Raw genomic sequence first — 17,025 nt, 5'->3', positions numbered from 1 at the left:
TTGCCACCTTATATATTTTTATTATGTTTTTTCAAGTGGTTGAAGATAGCAAACAATAGTGTATGCTCTGAAGATATGCAATACGGCATATAGTAAGATGTGGACAGATTCCAAAAAGTTTTTATGTTCTATTTCAAACAAGCAAAAATCAGAAGTTTTTTTTCATTAAATGGAAGAAAGGCACAGAAAGTCAGTCTCGAATCACACAAAACAAAGGCAGAAATTGAACCTGATCTTCTAAATCTGCACGATAAGTTCATAAAAAAAGTACTGCGTGCTTTTAATAACTCAAAAACAGGTAAAATTTATGAATCTAGTTAATGTTTGACAGCTTGGTTTTATTAAAAAAAGTTTTCCAATTCAGCAGGAATGCAAATGTGAAATTCAATCAAGTAACGGATAGAAAGAAACAAGCCTAAACCTTTTTCCTCCTTCAACAGAGATTATCAGACCAGTTTGTTATAGACTGCTCTTCTTTCTTTCATTTATGGATGCATATAAGTTCATAAAACCATTCTCAGCAGATGTAATTAAGTTGTCAAGATCATAATGAACTTCAAAGGTGGGTTTCGTCCTAAAAATTACAATAGCAAGAAATACAGCAAAATGTGCAGTAAGTCCCCATATTTTGAATGACTTTTTATGTTCGTGGTCATCATATGTAAAGCAGTGCATCCAGCTTAAGTAACCAGATGAGTTTTTATACGGCAAGGCCATGTAATTTAAGGGCTTGATAAAGTACTCCAATGGCACAACAAAAACTTCGCTCACTTCATCTGGATTAGGAGAGGCCTGGAACGTATCCTCTATAAATCCTACAACTGGTGTTACCAAATGATTAATCTAGAAGAATAAGAAGAAAAAAAAAATGATAGAAAACAAACACTAAGCTTGTACCAAGCAAAAGAAATTCCTTTATTTTAAAAACATTTCAGATGTTACAAAAGGAGCACAGGAAGCAATCTTAACTAGAAGATATATGCACTTTTTTTTGGAACTGGTTGTTTACATTCATCCCTTCTTTCAAAGGCAGAGCAATCTATTTAAAATAGTAACTTGTATAAACAGTATACCTTAATTCTTTCAGATATATTACTAATTCTATTTATTAGTAACAGTAAAGCATCCCTGTTCAACAGAAAGCACTGATGGCAAAGCTCAAGATTTGTGCTATTTGATGGAAGTCTGGAGGGACTCCATTTAAATTAAATCCCTATACATACATTCAAAGCGAAGACATAGCACAATCTAAGAGCTCAGACTTCTGCAGTCCAAAACCACATAACCTAAAAACTAAAGTGATCCTTTTTACATATAGCTTCTGAAGTATGTGGTTTTTATGTTACTTGTATTTAAAAAAGTTAAATAAAGCATTTTGCAATGCAATTTTAATATTTTTTCAAATGTGAGGAGCACATTGTTGAAAGTAAGCAGCTAACAGAAACAGATTGTTGGAGCATTAATAAGAAAACTTACCTGAAGAACAAAAATCAAGTCTTTTGGATCATTTTACCCTCTATTGGAAAACTGGTCCCACACAATACTAAACATCACTATTGAAATTGGCAGCCTGTTACTTTACACACAATGACTTCAATGCCAATGACATCTTAATTTCCATACAGAATCATTCTACACAACCTCCAGAGGTCCCCTTCTAAATTAATCCTTCTCTGAGCATGCTGTTGAATCAGATAACTCTGAGATTACATCACATTGCTCAGAACTGTGCCTGGATAAATTCTGCCTGTCTCCTAAAAGTCAGGGCAATCTATTCCACTGCTTGGCTAACCACATGGTGAAGAATGTTTTCTTTGTACCTAATCTGCTGCTGCTGCTGCTTGTGTCCATTGTGTCAAGACAAGTCTAATGTCATCTTCTCTATAAACACTCAGGAGGTGCTTGAAGATGGGAATGAGATCCTCAATGACTTCAAGCTGAGCAAACCCACTTCTCTCAGCCTCTACTCCTCTTTCACATTCTCCAGCCCACTTAGCATCTCCTTGGCTCTCTGCTAGACTCTCACCCATTTACCAATGTCTTCCTGATACTCTCTAAGTGGACTTCATAAGTGGTCTCACAAACTCCAAAAATAATCTCTTCCCCTCACTCTGCCAGCAGCACAGACTGTATACTTTAAGAACCTGTGATTACTTACAGTTACAGGTTTGAAAAGGCCATTACCAACCATACGAAAGGAAATTACTTGCTTTCTAACAATACACTGACAGAAGTTTATTGCTTACTTTATCAATCCCAGGCACAAGCCTACAGATGACTTCCACCTGCTCTGGCTGCAGTCCCACTTCTTCTTTGGCTTCTCGGAGAGCAGTATCAATTTCATCTTTATCTATTTCTTCCCTTTTGCCTCCTGGAAAACACACCTCCCCAGGTGATCTTCTCAGCTGGAATTTAAGAGTTACACATCATGAGTTTGTTTCACCTCATACAGCTCACATTACAGAACCACCTCAGGCCCGATTCATCTTCCTGAAGACTCAGACATTGCGATAAGAGGTTTCTGCAGATAGAAGAAACGAGCCTTCTCAAGAGCTACACAGGAAGGCGCTTGGTTTTACACGCTTGTATAACATCCCGTAATTCACGCTCTGCGTTCTGCTTTAACACTTCAGAGCCGGAAATCACCTCTCGCTGCCACACCGACCGCCGGGACCCGGCCCCACACACCTGCACGGAGCGCACGGTGAGCAGCAGGCACAGCGCGCCGTCCCGCAGCAGCAGCGGCAGCAGCACCGAAGCCTTGCGCAGAGGCAGATGGGAGAACTTGTCCCCAACATCGCACTCCCTCAAGCGGAGTTTCGCTTTCCCTTTTATACTCTCTCTGGAAGGAAACGGAACAAGAGCTGCGGCGCCCCGCGCTGTATGGGGCCCGCGGGGATACAGCGGGGCACGGAAGGTGACGGCCGCGGCCCGGCCCTCAGCTCGTCCCGCGGCTCCCGGGGCCGAAATGAGCAGGCCCCACCGCGGCCGGTACCCAGCGGAGAACGCGCGCGGCGCCGCCTTCCCCTGCAGCGGGCCCAGGAAGGCGGCAGCAGGCCCCATTCTTCCTTCCAGCCCGCGGCCGCCGTCTGTCGAGCCGTGGTTTACCCGAGCCGGGCGGAGCGCTCCGTCTCCCGCCCGTCCTCCCCCTCCGCTGCCGCCATCTTTGCGACGCGAGCGCGACTTTTCCCCTTGTCTCTCACCGCCCTCTCCTGCAGACTGACGACGGCTCCCTCCAATCAGCACGCGAGCTCACTGGGATCTGCATTCTGATTGGCGAGCAGCGGGAGCAAGGCGGGGCTCGCAGGTGGGGCGGCACGCGACCTTCCCGCTTCCCGCCCAGCGGCGTTGAGGCGGCCGCCGAGGAGACGCTTCAGCCGGGCAGGCGCGGAACAGCCCGGGGGAGCGGACGAGCCACCGCAGCCTTCCCGCATGCCACCAAGTGGGGAAGGGTAGCGCTAGGTGTCAGCCGGGAAAGCAGAAAGTCTCGGAGCGACTCGACTTCGTCCCCTAAACACAGCGCTGCGGGCTCCTCCCCCTGAGGGGAGAGGCGGTGCCCTGAGGGGCGGGGCGCTACGTGGGGCGAGGAGCGCTGATGGAAAGGCTGGGAACGAACGTGGCTAAGTGAATCAATCAATACTGGCTTGGTATAAAGGCTTAACAATGAATGTCGTTAGCTCGTCGCAGCTCAGGGAAGATGCAGCACAGCAGCACGAGAAACACCTGAACCAAAGCAAAAGTAAATAAAGCCCCAGACTCCCCTCCCAGTCCGTGGCACTGGGGACGATGAGTAGTAATTCACACTAATTATGTGGATGATTACTTTTTTCACTGTTACTGAGCCTGTTTAACTACTCACATGTATGTTTACATACTTAACATCGTAGCTTATGTACAATACACGTGTTATTTCTTACAGTAAATAAAAACTCAGACATATTTACACGCACATCCTTCCTGTATCCACGTTGTTCCAGTGGAAGGCAATACCACGTTTATTACCACTGTTCTGTTCCCATTCCATTGAAACACCTGAAAGGTGTCATTCATCCTTAATGACAAAATCATAGGAAAAAAAACCCCATACAGAAGTATGTCTTTAGAAATGCATTCATTCCTCAGAGTAGTGCTTCAGTGAAATCAGCATGACTAATAGATCACTTCTTCATACACCAGTACAGGCCAGTGAGCAGTTAGTGCAGAAGACTGATGGTATCAGATTTTGTATTTCTCTTTGGCTTTCTCTTTGAGAATGCAAATGTGCTAAAAAACAACAAAAAAAAAAAAATCACCAAAACAGACAAAAAAAAGTACAACTTAAGTCAAACTTAAAATAATCTTTATATTACCTTTGAAGGTTAAGTTATATTCCTACTTGCATTCTCTTGTTGGAACTAGAACACAACATTTTGCAAGTTGAGTTAAATTATGCTTGCTGTGAAATGTCCTTTACACTGCTTTGCAATATCTCACTGTGTCAGAACTGAACAGAACTGGTTTGTCATATTAAAGACTTTCAAGTGAGAAACTTTTCCATCTAAACAGATTATGTAAATGCTTACGAAAACTGTGGAGGGGAAAAGAAAATAATCTCTCACTCTTAGGGTCTGTCTACAACTCAATACAGCCTAAGGAGACTATAGCAGAACAAAGGAGTTGAGGTCCTGATAGACATTCTGCAGCATAGGAAACACCTTCATACATAGTCCAGTCTACTGCCAGTTTTGAACATTTTACTAGAGAAAAACAGTGTAGGATTTCACAAAGAAACATGAAATCAAAACCAAAGTACAAATTAATTTCTTTTTAGATGCAGTGTGCAGACTGCATGCTGCCAACCATCCTGGAGGATTCAGGATACTGTATGGCAAGGCTGAGCTACTAGGCTTGTGAGGCAGATTCATAGACAGGTAAGACATGGACTAGTAGTCCTGCATTTAAATTATCATCTGATCATATTAATGTTTTTGCCGTTTTCATGAAAGTATCTAGTCAAATTTGAAGTCTTGTTAGTCGTTCAGAAGCACCTACTATAAGGTAATATTCATTACTGTTACCACAGGTAACTAACAAGCATGTAACAGTCAAGGTACATTCATATGTACTTACATTCAAATCTCTGAAGTATTCATTATAGTCAAGGGCATATCCAACCACAAACTTATCTGGAATTTCAAAACCTATATCTGTAAAAAAAAAAAAAAAACACACACCACAAGTCTTTTCTATTTAGGTAGTAGAAATATCTTTTATATACACAGTTTGCATTCATCATATGGTTCATCTGTTTAAGCATAGTCCTAAGAAATATTTCATCTTGCTCTCAAGGTACTTAGAATGCTTAACACTTAAGAATCAGAGCTGCAAATTGTTGAGCGATGTTAGAATCTATGCCATCTTTATCAGTTAATGTTATGTATATTTTTTTCTTAGAATACATTAAAACCTACTTGTGATGTAGTTGTGATTGTCAGTTTTAAAGCTTTTATGTATTTTCTCCACATTTATTTTGGCCTTCCTGAAACTTACATACTAGTTTTCATATGCATGAAATGAAATCCTATTTTGTACAACCAAATGCAGTACTTACAGTCTGGTCTATAACCTGAACTTCGGTTTGTCATTTTAATGAGCAAGCTGTAATAAAGAGGGGTGAAGGTTAAGATTTTTAAAGTGTCATACTCCAAGTTCTGTTCTTCACTTCTCCCACCCTTCCCCAATAAGCTTGTATAGTAATGCAGTTAAAATAATTTTACTGTTTTATTTTAACAGATGTAGAAATAGTTTTCAGCCTTATGATAGAGAAATAAATGAAGGCTTGAATCTAGGATCATTCATAAAGTCCGAATGGTTTTTATTGCTTGACATTTAATTTTTTTTCAATTTTGTATTGCAAATCATTTGTTCTCCCCTCCATATAGCTATGTATCAGCAAAGTAGGGTAGCACTGATAGATGAGGAAATTCAAGCAGCATTTAAAGATTTTAGGGGAGAGAGAATAGAGACAAATACAAGCTGTGGATTGTTACTCCAATTTCTGCCATAAAGTCATATCCATCCTTTATTTTCCTGTGCACTTCTGAAGATGCTGGGAACCTGGAAGGTTGCTGCAGTGAGCATAACTGGTACATTAGATCCCAGAAGTGGGTCTATGTGGATATTCCCACATAATTCCTTTTAGATACCAACCAAAAGCAGGTCTAGAATGCCTCTTGAAGTCATTTTGTAATTGCTGACAAACTCTTAAATTTTACAAACACAGATGATTAAGGATGGATATCGAGGAGGGGCAATAAGTCTTGTTATCATTCTAGTATTGAGGCAGCTGAAGAGGTGTTAGGAAACCTATGGAAAGAGCTGTTTTCTTCTGAATATAAACAGAATCCATTGGACTTTATAGACTAAGCAAAAAAAGCCATGAAACTTTATTATTTTAACAATATGTTTGTGCATATCTTGATTATTCACGAGTGATTTTCCTATATCTTATTACCACACATAAATACATAACCATGTGGTTATACCTTACTACTTTTATCATCTTTGGTTCATTGTCCTTCAGTTTTGAAAGCAGTGCCTTCATTGTTCTACCAGTCTCAATAATATCCTCAAAGAAATAATAATAAAAAAAATATCATTCAAGTCTGAAAGAAAAAACATGCTTTCAGTATATTAAAGTAAAGCAGAAAAAACAGCAGCTCTGGCAACACATTAAGATGATATGCATACTTTAGCTAGCATATGATTAAATGTTGTTTTAAATGTAATTAATATTAACCTTCCAAAGTAGGCAGAACACCACCTTCCCTTCCCCCCCCAAAAAATAAGAGATTTTCACTCACCTCTACTACTAACACATTCTAGAAAAAGAATCGCATAGGGAAGGAAAGAAAAGGAAGTATTTTATTTACATGAAGAGCTTCAACAAATTAAACAGCCAAAAAAAAAAATGTTTGTATTACAGACTTCACTCACATGTAAGTTGTAATCAGTTTTCAAAGGAGATTGTCACTTAGCTACTTAGAATTACTTAAGTACTCGGATTTTATTGCTTTCCTAAGAGTTCTTCTGAAATTGTGTATAGAAGGATAAAATATTGAGAAAACTATCAGGTCTTGTATAGTATCATGTGTATAGGAAGAACACTCTGAGAATATATTGCATACATCAGTTCAAGATGGTTCATTTCTATAGGTTGTGGGAAAAAACATAAAACAGAACTTTTAGAAGTATTTCAGTGCTGATCATGTTAAGTTTCTACTGAGATCACTGGGAATTACTGTTTAAAAGTGTGAATTATTATTATTACTTTGAACAGCCACTTAAAACTTATTTGTATAGTACCAAAATCTTAAGGGTAGACTTCCTGGAGGATACATAAGAACTGCTCTTTCTCCTTAAAAACTGAAGTTCCTCGGTCATACCTTCCCATTTAATGCAGACAGTTCTCCAACAATACTGATTTTCTCTGTAGGTGAATCGTTCTAGAAGTAGAAAGGGAAATTCACACAAAATATACTCAAAAGCACTGCATTGCATTTATATAATGTGTGCTGCTTTGGCTGTTCACCTGTGAAATGGCACTTGCAACTATACACAGCACTGCTTCAGTAAGAGAGCTTTTAAGTAGTTGAGGACAAGACAAGGACATGAAATATCAACGCAGGCATGTTTGCACAGAATACTTCTGAACAAAAATACATTCATGTTCCAGAATAGGTACCAAGTAGCTTTCAGCTATTTTTGTTACTGCCAATTTGTTTTAGAATTCTATGAAATATTTATAAGACATTGTAAACTGATGTATTTAGCATGGGATACATTTTTATCAGTGCACAGGGCTTAAGCCTTCAAAGTGAGGAGAAGGTGAGATAGAGAAAATAATGTCATTGTTTTTCAGTAGTTGACTCAGGCCAGCCTGGGTTGGTTAAGCAAGCTTCCTCTTCCTCAGCACATGGATTTCAAAAACAAATCTCTGCAGGAATGACAAGTAATGCAGCTAGAGAAAGTAAGCAAGTATCTGATGCTAAGCTCCTCTCCACTCTCCCTCTTAAGAAAGGCTGCCATTTGAAAGAGAATAGAACCTGTATGGAAACAGCAGGCTGGAGAGGAGGACACTGAAGATCTGACCCTGACTTTGTCGCATGAAGTGTCCATCTATACACCAATTCCAGTAAATTTACAATATCCTTCTGATCATTGGGCAGATCAATAAATCTATTTATTAACATCTTTTCAGAACAGAAGTTGCTCTAAACATGATAAATTTAGTTTTCATGGAACTTCCATATAAATATTTAGTATTCAGAATGGCAACATATGGGGAGAATCAATTTTCCAAGAAACTTACTTACACAGTAGCTTTTTATTCTAACGAAATCCACAGCAATAGGCACAGACTTATCACCATTTTGATTTAGTGCTTTTATATGATCCAGCAAGTCAGCAAAGAACTTATAGCCTCCTTTAAGGACACAGAGTGCAACAATATGGTGGCTTCCCATATCTTGCATGATATCTCTAGCCAAACGTTCTGTCCTGGAAGAAAAAAACAAACCCTAATTTCTGTAAAGTGTTTTGAACATCAAATTTGTTTGTTTGTCCACCTGTTAAACAATGTCCAAGCACTTTGGTTTTTGTTTTTAAATAACAAAACTGTGACCACAGTAAGACCCTGGCAATCTAGTTACACATATGCAGATAAGTTCACCAAATGATATCTACTCTATCTGACGTACTATTGATTTAAGTCATATGTAAATAACATGGAAATGGAAAGCTTAAAGATATTTGAGGTAACAGAAACTTAACTGAAGTTATAGAAGAGTCCTCTCCATAAAACACCTCTTGTATTAAAATCCAGAGTAGAACTTAATTTTCGAGCCACAGAGTTTCCATACTTCTTATGGGCTATAGAGACAGGATGGAACAGCAATCTTTTCATTTGGAGGGAAACTAGTCATTGCCACAAATACCACTGCTATTTATTGTTCTCATACCTGTCCAGGATTAGTCCATGAGGAATGAAGACTCTTTCTATATCTTCTTCATAATGCTTAGGAATGCAGAACAGGTTTTTGTTATAGCCACTGTCTTCATCTTTTATCTGATAAGGAAATAGGTAAGTGTGAAGATGGAGCCATTCAAAAGGGAGATAAAGAGAAAAGCCTTCCAGTCTAGCACAGAAAGAAAGGACAGAAGATCACCTTGTCTCTTCCTCTATACTCTGCACAATCATAGCCTGCTTTGGATTTAAAACATTCAAAGTTACAGATTTACTGAGTTACTTAAAGGGAGAAAATAGTGAGAGAAACTTATGGAGAAACAATGTGAGTAGGCTTAACTTTGAGATGAGCAAGTCAGGATCGGCACGTTCCCAGTACCTTTTTTTTATTTAGCAACAAAGTGGACAGGACTCCAGGAGAACACAAAGTTTTAATGTAATGATGGTAGTCTGCCTTCTTGCTGAGACTGTAAGTCAGACTTGGCATGCCTGACGCTCTGCTACCAACTGAACATCCTTTCATTTTTCAAAATAAACTTCAGAACCAAACATTTGTTGGCTTGCTAATGGACAGCACAGAGCTATGAATTTGGTAGTGATAGCATAAAGTACTGTGAGCCATGAAGATAACACCTGCTTTTTTTGGACATAGGAGAGATGAGTGCTTAAGAAATAGGGAAAAAATGGACTGTAGGGAGCAGAAGTAGTTTATTACTTGCAAAATTTGCAACAGTCGCAATGAGATAATCAACTACCACCTTCTGAATTGTCCATGAATCCACATGAAGATTCAATAAGATGGACAGTTAACATAAGTTTCAAATGATTAGAAGGTCGTAATACAAGGTAATGCACATTGTTCAGCCTGGATGAGATTTTAAGCATTCTGCAAGCACTCAAAATTAATAGACCTTGATGTTTCCAGTTAAACTTGCAAGAATATTCTTGCAGTTGATCATGACCTAGTATGTCAGTGCTGCTATTTTGCCTGTTTTAGTTACTGTTTTCCTCATGTCTGAAGTCAGTGAAATGAAAGCTCAGATGAGGGATTGTTTTCCAATCAAGTTTGTTTATGCCTTATTAATCTTGCAGGAGATAGTGGCAGTTACACTGGTATCAACTGTATGCTTTGCCAGTGGTAGTGTAACTACTGAACAAAACAAATCTTGAAGCATACAGGCGTGCATAGTGATAGTTACTCAATCCAACAGCACGGTTTAATACCTTTTATTTGGTTAATAACTGTGCTTATTAAGACAGTTTCTTGAAAACAAAGTCATTAGAGTAATGTTTTGTTTTCTACTACGTCTAAAGAAAGTAAGGTCTACTGAAAGGTTCATAAACAGAACATTAAGAATTGCCTCAGTTTGAGCACCACATCACCCTAGCAACATGCTGCCTATACTTTACAGCAGCATCCTCTTATAATAAAGAAGCCTACGAAGCTGTAACACAAGTCATTGAATTTTTTTAATCATGAGCTCATACCTCAAGGAATTAGTTGTGTTTAAGTGGGATTCATTCTCATTTTCTGTTCATTTACTGATGTAGCCAGATTTCTTAGTTACAAAGTGGGAAAAATTAAACCAACAAGCTACAACAGTTAGATGCAGTGAGGTTCATAAGTATGTAATGTTTCATCAGCACAGAATAAAAAAAACACAAACATAAGTACATTAAAGTTAAATACAGATTGTCACATTGGTAAATAATTGAGCTTAAGACATGCATCTATTATAAAAGCTGTTATGAAAGATGAATTTTTTTTAGTAAGAATAGAAAAAAAATGCTTTTAATTGGTCAATATATCTAAAAATGTACTTTTTTTTTTTTTTGCTGTAATTAACCTTCCCCCCATTTTAAAAGCTCTCTTCAGTTCAATAACCAAATATGAATACATCATGTTTTCTTACCTGCAATCCACAAGCCATAATCTCACTTTAAACTATGTTACCAGAGAACAAGGCGGTGTTATTATTGCAGTTTGTCTGGCTTTATTTTCATCCTGCAGTTAGATCATGACCTGCTTCTCAGCAAGGTCAGAACTGCTATCCTTCCTAGAGGAAGCGTTACTTCCTTCTACTAATGTACTGACATCACAATCCCAGGTTTTTACTTAATTAGATTAACCAGAAATAAAATGGGCATTAGTCCTGCTGCAGCCAATCAAGAGTAAATAGAATGGAGAATGAGAGAGATGCAAAAGGAAAGCACATGAATCAAATTAGTTAAAACGACTAGGTAGAATAGCATTTTTAACTGAAAACACATCTGCTAATTGCTTGTAGCAGGCTTGTAGCAGTTCAGTGTTGTATGTGTAGAAGATAATTTTGTATACCAATTTCTTATACAATATTTGTACAGTCATTTTTCTTTAATAAAGTCCACATATTTATTTTTTACTTGCTATAGAAAACTAATATTTGGATAAACAAAGCCAGCTTTTTCACAATGACTTGAAGCAGAGGTCTGCTTCTGTTGAGACATGGTGAACCCAGGTCATCATTTTGGGAGAGAGGTCGATAGTTCCAGTTCTGTACTCCATAACATTTTAAATCAAATAGCATTGACATTCACTGTAATCTGATTATTTTAATGTACCAAACCTAGTATTATCTAGGATTAACATGAAAGTCTTAGATTTTTGAAAATTAATCCTACTAACAAAATGAGCTAAAGGCAGCTTGCACACATTGTGTTACAGAATGTTCTTACCAGATTGAGTACATTTTATTAATTCAACTATATGACTGTTTTCTTGGTGGGGGTGGGGAGGAAGGACAGAGCAGCAAAAGAACATTTTTCTCCATGTCTTTGTAATCTTGTAGAAGCTCTTTAGATCACTTCTGATAACATGGGATATTGCAGGAGCAGTCTTTGAAGTGGATTAATGGGCATATTTGCAATTTTCATTGATATCTTAAGTACTATTTGGGAATTATTAGTGTCTTGAGAATATTTGGCCTCTATTTTTATACAATTAACATTATCTTCCTTCCATGAATTCGGTATCATTTTCTCTACCTGCCATAAGTGAACTCCCTATCTTGTGAAAAGCCATGCTTTTCTATTTTCTAGTATAAGACACTGCTTTCTCACAGGTAGTAATTTGGGTTCAAAAACCTGGGATGGCAACCAAAGAGATTATTGTTATGACATTGCTTTATGATGAGGGCAGCAGTTCAGCTGGAATGAGATTCCCTTCATTAGACTGGGGAAATAGGTCTGTTCTGCTTAAATCCCCATAGATGGGAAGTGCCAAATGGGCAACCATGTGGCCTCCAATATTTTCTGAATGGATTCATAAGAAATAGGTCAGGTCAACAGCCTGTGTGGGGAAAGAAAAGATTTTGGAAACTCTCAGAGCCTTCAAATAAAAAAGTTTAGCATTGGACAAAATATATACTTTCATTAAAATTAAAGCTGATTCAAGAATCCTCTGCTTACTCTGAAACTGGGAAAACTACTTCTCACATCTTTATTTGAGCCCTAACAGTAAGTGCATACACTACCACTGGGCAATTACTTGAAATTCCAGTAGATGTGTTAGTGGTCTCAGATGCTATTGGTCAGAGATTTACATTATGAAAATTAGTGCTACTATGGGTGTTTTTCTGATCACATTCTAAATTTACGGGTGAAAAGTTCAGCCAGTAGGTGTAGCTGTACAAAGAGACTGGAGATTAATTGTATCAGCACTGGTAAAACGACAACCAGTCAATGCAGAACAACACCGCTTTTGTCCTTGCATTCATTCCCTGAACTACTGAATCAATAAGTAGTTTTTACAGGACATTACGTTGCTGTTTACGTACTCGTCAGTTTGCTACATTTCTAAATTGCTAAACAGTTCTACATTTTCTTACAGTTTGAAGGAACTGTTAAGTGCTGCACCCATTTTATATCTTCTCAAGAAACAGGTATAGGTTAAATCCTGTCAGGGATTTCCATTTAGTTACTTTAAATTGGAAGCAAATTCATATTGCTGGATGTGTTCTACATCTGTTCCGTTGTTTTACTAAAACTTTACAGATAAAACATTAGAGAAAGTGTCCACTAGAGGGAAGCCTCTACCACAGAAGACAGTCCTTGCCAAGAGGAAAGAAAAAGTATTTAAAAAAAAAAAAAAAAAAAACTTTCAAAAATAAGACCATGTTCAAGTAATATATATACAGATCTCTCACTGAAATACAAATAAAGTCAGGTACATTAAAATAGGCCTCCTATCTATTTAGACCACTTTCTGAATGTGTGTAATTGTAGATTATGGGAGAGCTGCTCTAATTGGCACCCTGAAGACTTGATCCATGGACTATAAGAGGCTGATAAAGCATTAAATTAATGCTGAGAACTTTCATTTGGTGACCAATGTATTATTAAGCAAACTGATTAATATGCTATAGAAATATTTCTATTTCAGTAATTTGGATCCCATCCTAAATCTGGATGCTTTAAGTCATAGATAAGACCAGCTGCTTTACCAGCTTGCTAAAAATCTGTTAGGAAGAAACACGCAACACATCTGTGCCAAATAGTGCACATTTATTGTTAGAAATTAGAAACAATTTCACAATATTAAGTCTGTACTATACTTCTTGTACTCTATTACTACAGATTATATAGTTCCTTTACATGAAAAAATTGATTGGTATGAGTATTCCTACTTTCCTTGGCTATTTTCCTTTTGGCAAATATATGAGGTAAATTATTTCATTAAAGCAGAAAAGTGATCCAGGTCTTGGCCAATACTGGATATCTATAAATATCATGCTTGAAAAGGTTTTCTGGTTTTGCAACTCCTCCAGTACTCTAGTGTTTAGGAAATGCAGTCTGATCAATGGCAGAAATTGAAGGAAACACCCCAGTAAAGGGTGACTCAGATTTAAGTTTGAATTTTATTGTGAACACTCCAACATCAGTTCTTAAATCCCGGTTCTGAAGACTCAGACATTTTGATTGCTGATATGGAGGAAATGTACAATATTTTTTGACCAAATCTTTCCAACCATGAAGTAAACGTTGGTATGACTGTTTGGAGAACATCTTTAAATATATTTTGCCACATCTGTTTTGTAGATAGAAAGAAGTGCTTCAGTCTCCTGGACTGTCTGTGTCAGAAAGTCATTTTGAGAGAGAATCTGGTTAGGACAAGGGGAATGGGGCACAGAGACAAAGAGTCAGGACTTCTGGGTTTTATTCGCAGCTCTGACACACTGTTTATTTGCTGTATGACCCTGGCCAGTTTATTTTCATGACTGCTTCTGTTGTACCTCTGACCTTCCTGTGTGCCTGCTTTTCCCTTCTTGTCTCCTGTAATGAGCTGACCATGGTTTTCTGATACTTCTCTTCCATGTGCTGTGAAGGTCAAAGTTATTTTTGGGAAATTGCCATTAAAAAAAAAAACACTGCTGTCATTAGCTAGTGGTCAGATTAGTGATTTGGAAAAGATTGTGTTCTATTTACTTGAATGTTAAGGAATGGTTGTTCTAGTTTAATATGTCATTGAGCAAATATGAGTTGTTCCAGAGCTGCCATGGTGTTCAGTGTGTCTCTCCTGCCAAAAGCTGGTGGAATTGTTTTACCTAGGGAGCAATGGGTGGTCCAGGAAGTGGTCTGCTTGGCTCTTGAGGAGCTGGACTCATCTTCACTACAGAGATGTTTAATAGAAATATTTGTTGAACAATGGCTGGGTATGTGATTACAGCTGTTTTCTTTTAGCAATGTAACAGCAGTAACAATTAAATCCATATTCCTCCTTGGCTATTTATTTTCCTGAATTCATTCTTAGTGCAGTGAAAGAATTTGATGTGAATTGCAAGAAGATGGAACTGTACGTAATTGATTTACGGTTACTTGTCTTATCTTTTTATGATTATATTATTGCTTGAGACCTTAAAACATAGCGCAGCAATACATACCAAAGAGAAGTCACAATTAAAAATATTCTAAAACTCTTCCCTTTATTTACATCTAATCATTATTTTTAATTGTTAACAATGCTCTGTTCTACAAAACAATGTTGGACTGCTAGAAAAGATAAATACCATCTTCCAATAACAGCATATAAGAAAAACGTGGACTGTGCATTTTGGTAAAATAAAAAAAGGACTCCTTCCAAAATAACATGCAATTACCATATTCAAATGAAGATAGTTCATCTCAATCTAGAAAACCAGCTATTTCAGAGTTGCCAATGCCTTTTGTTGAGATCTTGGTTAATGATACGACACTTTTGTATGGCCTTGCTTAGAAAGATTTTACTGCTACTACTTCTGTTTACGTATAAACAGTTCCTATGGTTGGCAGCTTGCATTGAAAACTAGTACTAGTGTGCATTGGCTGCTAGTGTCACCTTCAATCTGAAAAGGAAATTCAGTGCTGGTCTTTCTATAGAAATATAACAATGGAACAACCCAAGAGAAAGCTGCTATTACTGATTTTTGATGCTTTGATTCCTTCTTCCATCAAGCTGCTAGCATAGGTGATTCTTTGGAATCTGTTTACTTCATTTTAATTTTCATTTCAATTTTTTAATTCAGTGCTGCAGTGAATGGAGTGAAATCTATTGGAATTACTGTAGTTATCTCTACTAGGGTCCTCTGTAAGCAAAAGTTTCCAGACACTCCGAGTAATTCAGAATCACCACATTTCTCTTCTGCACATGCTCTCCAATTCAGTTAATTGTTTTTTCTTCACCCTTTAGCAGTCTATATTCCAAATTGACAGTTTCTTGTATTTAGTGTGCATGTTTTGCCAGCCTTAAAATTAAACATGCCTTGTTTGTGGTACTTGACAAGCATTATTGAAACAAGACAAAGCTGTGAAGTTATGCTGGAGGCCTGCATTTAGTTTTGGATTTCTTTCCAGTAAATGCTTACATGTTAATAAAGTAATGTGATTTCTTATAAAGCCTCCTTAGGCAATATTTTTTTTATGGAGTAGTTCTGAAAGAGGGTAAGTTGTCAGCATTGATATTTCAGAAACTGACTTATTTGCCCTTTCAAAAACCTTTTGCTAACGTTTAGAAAGTGTACAAGAGAACAGTCATCAATGTAACAAAAACATCTTCAGCTCTGCTTTCCTTTTGCTGTCATCATTCTAACCCTCCTGCAAGGTCAAGTATTCCTTGTCTAATATGTGAAGTGTGATACAGGTTAAGTCCTCCCACATGAAAAATTGTATGTGAAATATTGATTTATTCTATGCAAGACTATACATTTTACGTAGGAGCAAATCAGGGATTTGACCTCATTGAAATCAAGAAGGATTTAAAGGAATTTAAGCAAATTAGGTATACAACTCACATCTCTGGAGAGTAACCTTCTGTCATCCAACTTTTGTTTCCAATTCATTATGCTTTAGATTTTCAGACCTAGGTATTTAAATTACTTGCATGTTATTTTTAATCGAACCAGAATTTGGAGAATGGGTTTGCTTTGTGGATACATGGACATTAGTGGGACAAATAAAAGATTTTTAAGGAAGCACATTGCTTCAGAGCTTTCTCATGCTTTCATAGTAACTTTAGTCTGTGAGAAAAAATAATAAAACTGGAATCTGAATTGTTGAAAGTTATTACAGTTTTACTGTAGTTAATTTACATCTGCTTTAAGATATGTATATACTAGTAATTAAACCTATGCCATTATCTGTTTAAAGAGTGAAATTAATGTTATTTATATTGAGTCCCTAAATCATTTTAAATGTAAACAATTTAATATGTAATAGTTGAAGTTTGTGTGTGCTTATATAAAATTGTTTTATTTGAAGATACTGATAAAGTCAAAGTTGTTTATTTATAAACAGCTTTGTTTTATCTAAAAGTAGTCATCAAGTTTTAATGCAATGCAGGCTTGGTACTGTTCTTATATGTCTCAGACTCAGTGAGATGGGTTTCTTGTTCATTCTCATAATAAGTGTTGAGTACATAAGCATATTCAGTAAAAACGACCCAGGTTTGCCTCCAGTTCTCCTAGAAGCACCTTGACTAAGATCAAAGTGCTTGTATGTCATCCAAATGA

At 37.4% G+C, this 17,025-nt stretch overlaps 2 protein-coding genes across 5 annotated transcripts; both read right to left on the bottom strand.

The window, feature by feature from the left end:
* Nucleotides 1–3,553, bottom strand: NUDT7 (nudix hydrolase 7). 4 transcript variants are annotated; one of them, XM_085234885.1, is made up of 4 exons: nt 3,204–3,553; nt 2,689–2,842; nt 2,247–2,405; nt 1–843 (listed from the first exon to the last, which is right to left on the bottom strand). In XM_085234885.1, exons 1-4 carry the CDS (start codon nt 3,266–3,268, stop codon nt 460–462), a joined length of 762 nt encoding a protein of 253 aa, XP_085091011.1. In that variant the 5' UTR covers nt 3,269–3,553; the 3' UTR covers nt 1–459. The 4 variants fall into 4 exon arrangements, with proteins under 4 accessions (XP_085091011.1, XP_085091012.1, XP_085091013.1 ...); XM_085234886.1 differs by having other exon boundaries at nt 3,109–3,236; XM_085234887.1 differs by lacking the exon at nt 3,204–3,553 and adding an exon at nt 3,115–3,179.
* Nucleotides 3,554–3,962: 409 nt separating this feature from the next.
* Nucleotides 3,963–11,082, bottom strand: LOC100546764 (hypoxanthine-guanine phosphoribosyltransferase-like). Its single transcript, XM_003209835.4, has 9 exons — nt 10,918–11,082; nt 9,000–9,106; nt 8,355–8,538; nt 7,425–7,484; nt 6,843–6,860; nt 6,525–6,607; nt 5,591–5,637; nt 5,110–5,186; nt 3,963–4,263 (listed from the first exon to the last, which is right to left on the bottom strand). Exons 1-9 carry the CDS (start codon nt 10,933–10,935, stop codon nt 4,216–4,218), a joined length of 642 nt encoding a protein of 213 aa, XP_003209883.1. The 5' UTR covers nt 10,936–11,082; the 3' UTR covers nt 3,963–4,215.
* Nucleotides 11,083–17,025: the final 5,943 nt, after the last annotated feature.

The sequence above is a fragment of the Meleagris gallopavo genome, chromosome 13 (assembly GCF_905368555.1).
Source record: "Meleagris gallopavo chromosome 13, MGAL_WU_HG_1.1, whole genome shotgun sequence".
NCBI classification, from domain to species: domain Eukaryota; kingdom Metazoa; phylum Chordata; class Aves; order Galliformes; family Phasianidae; genus Meleagris; species Meleagris gallopavo.
Note: the sequence above shows the minus strand (reverse complement) of the source record. Positions and strands in the feature narration are given on the sequence as shown.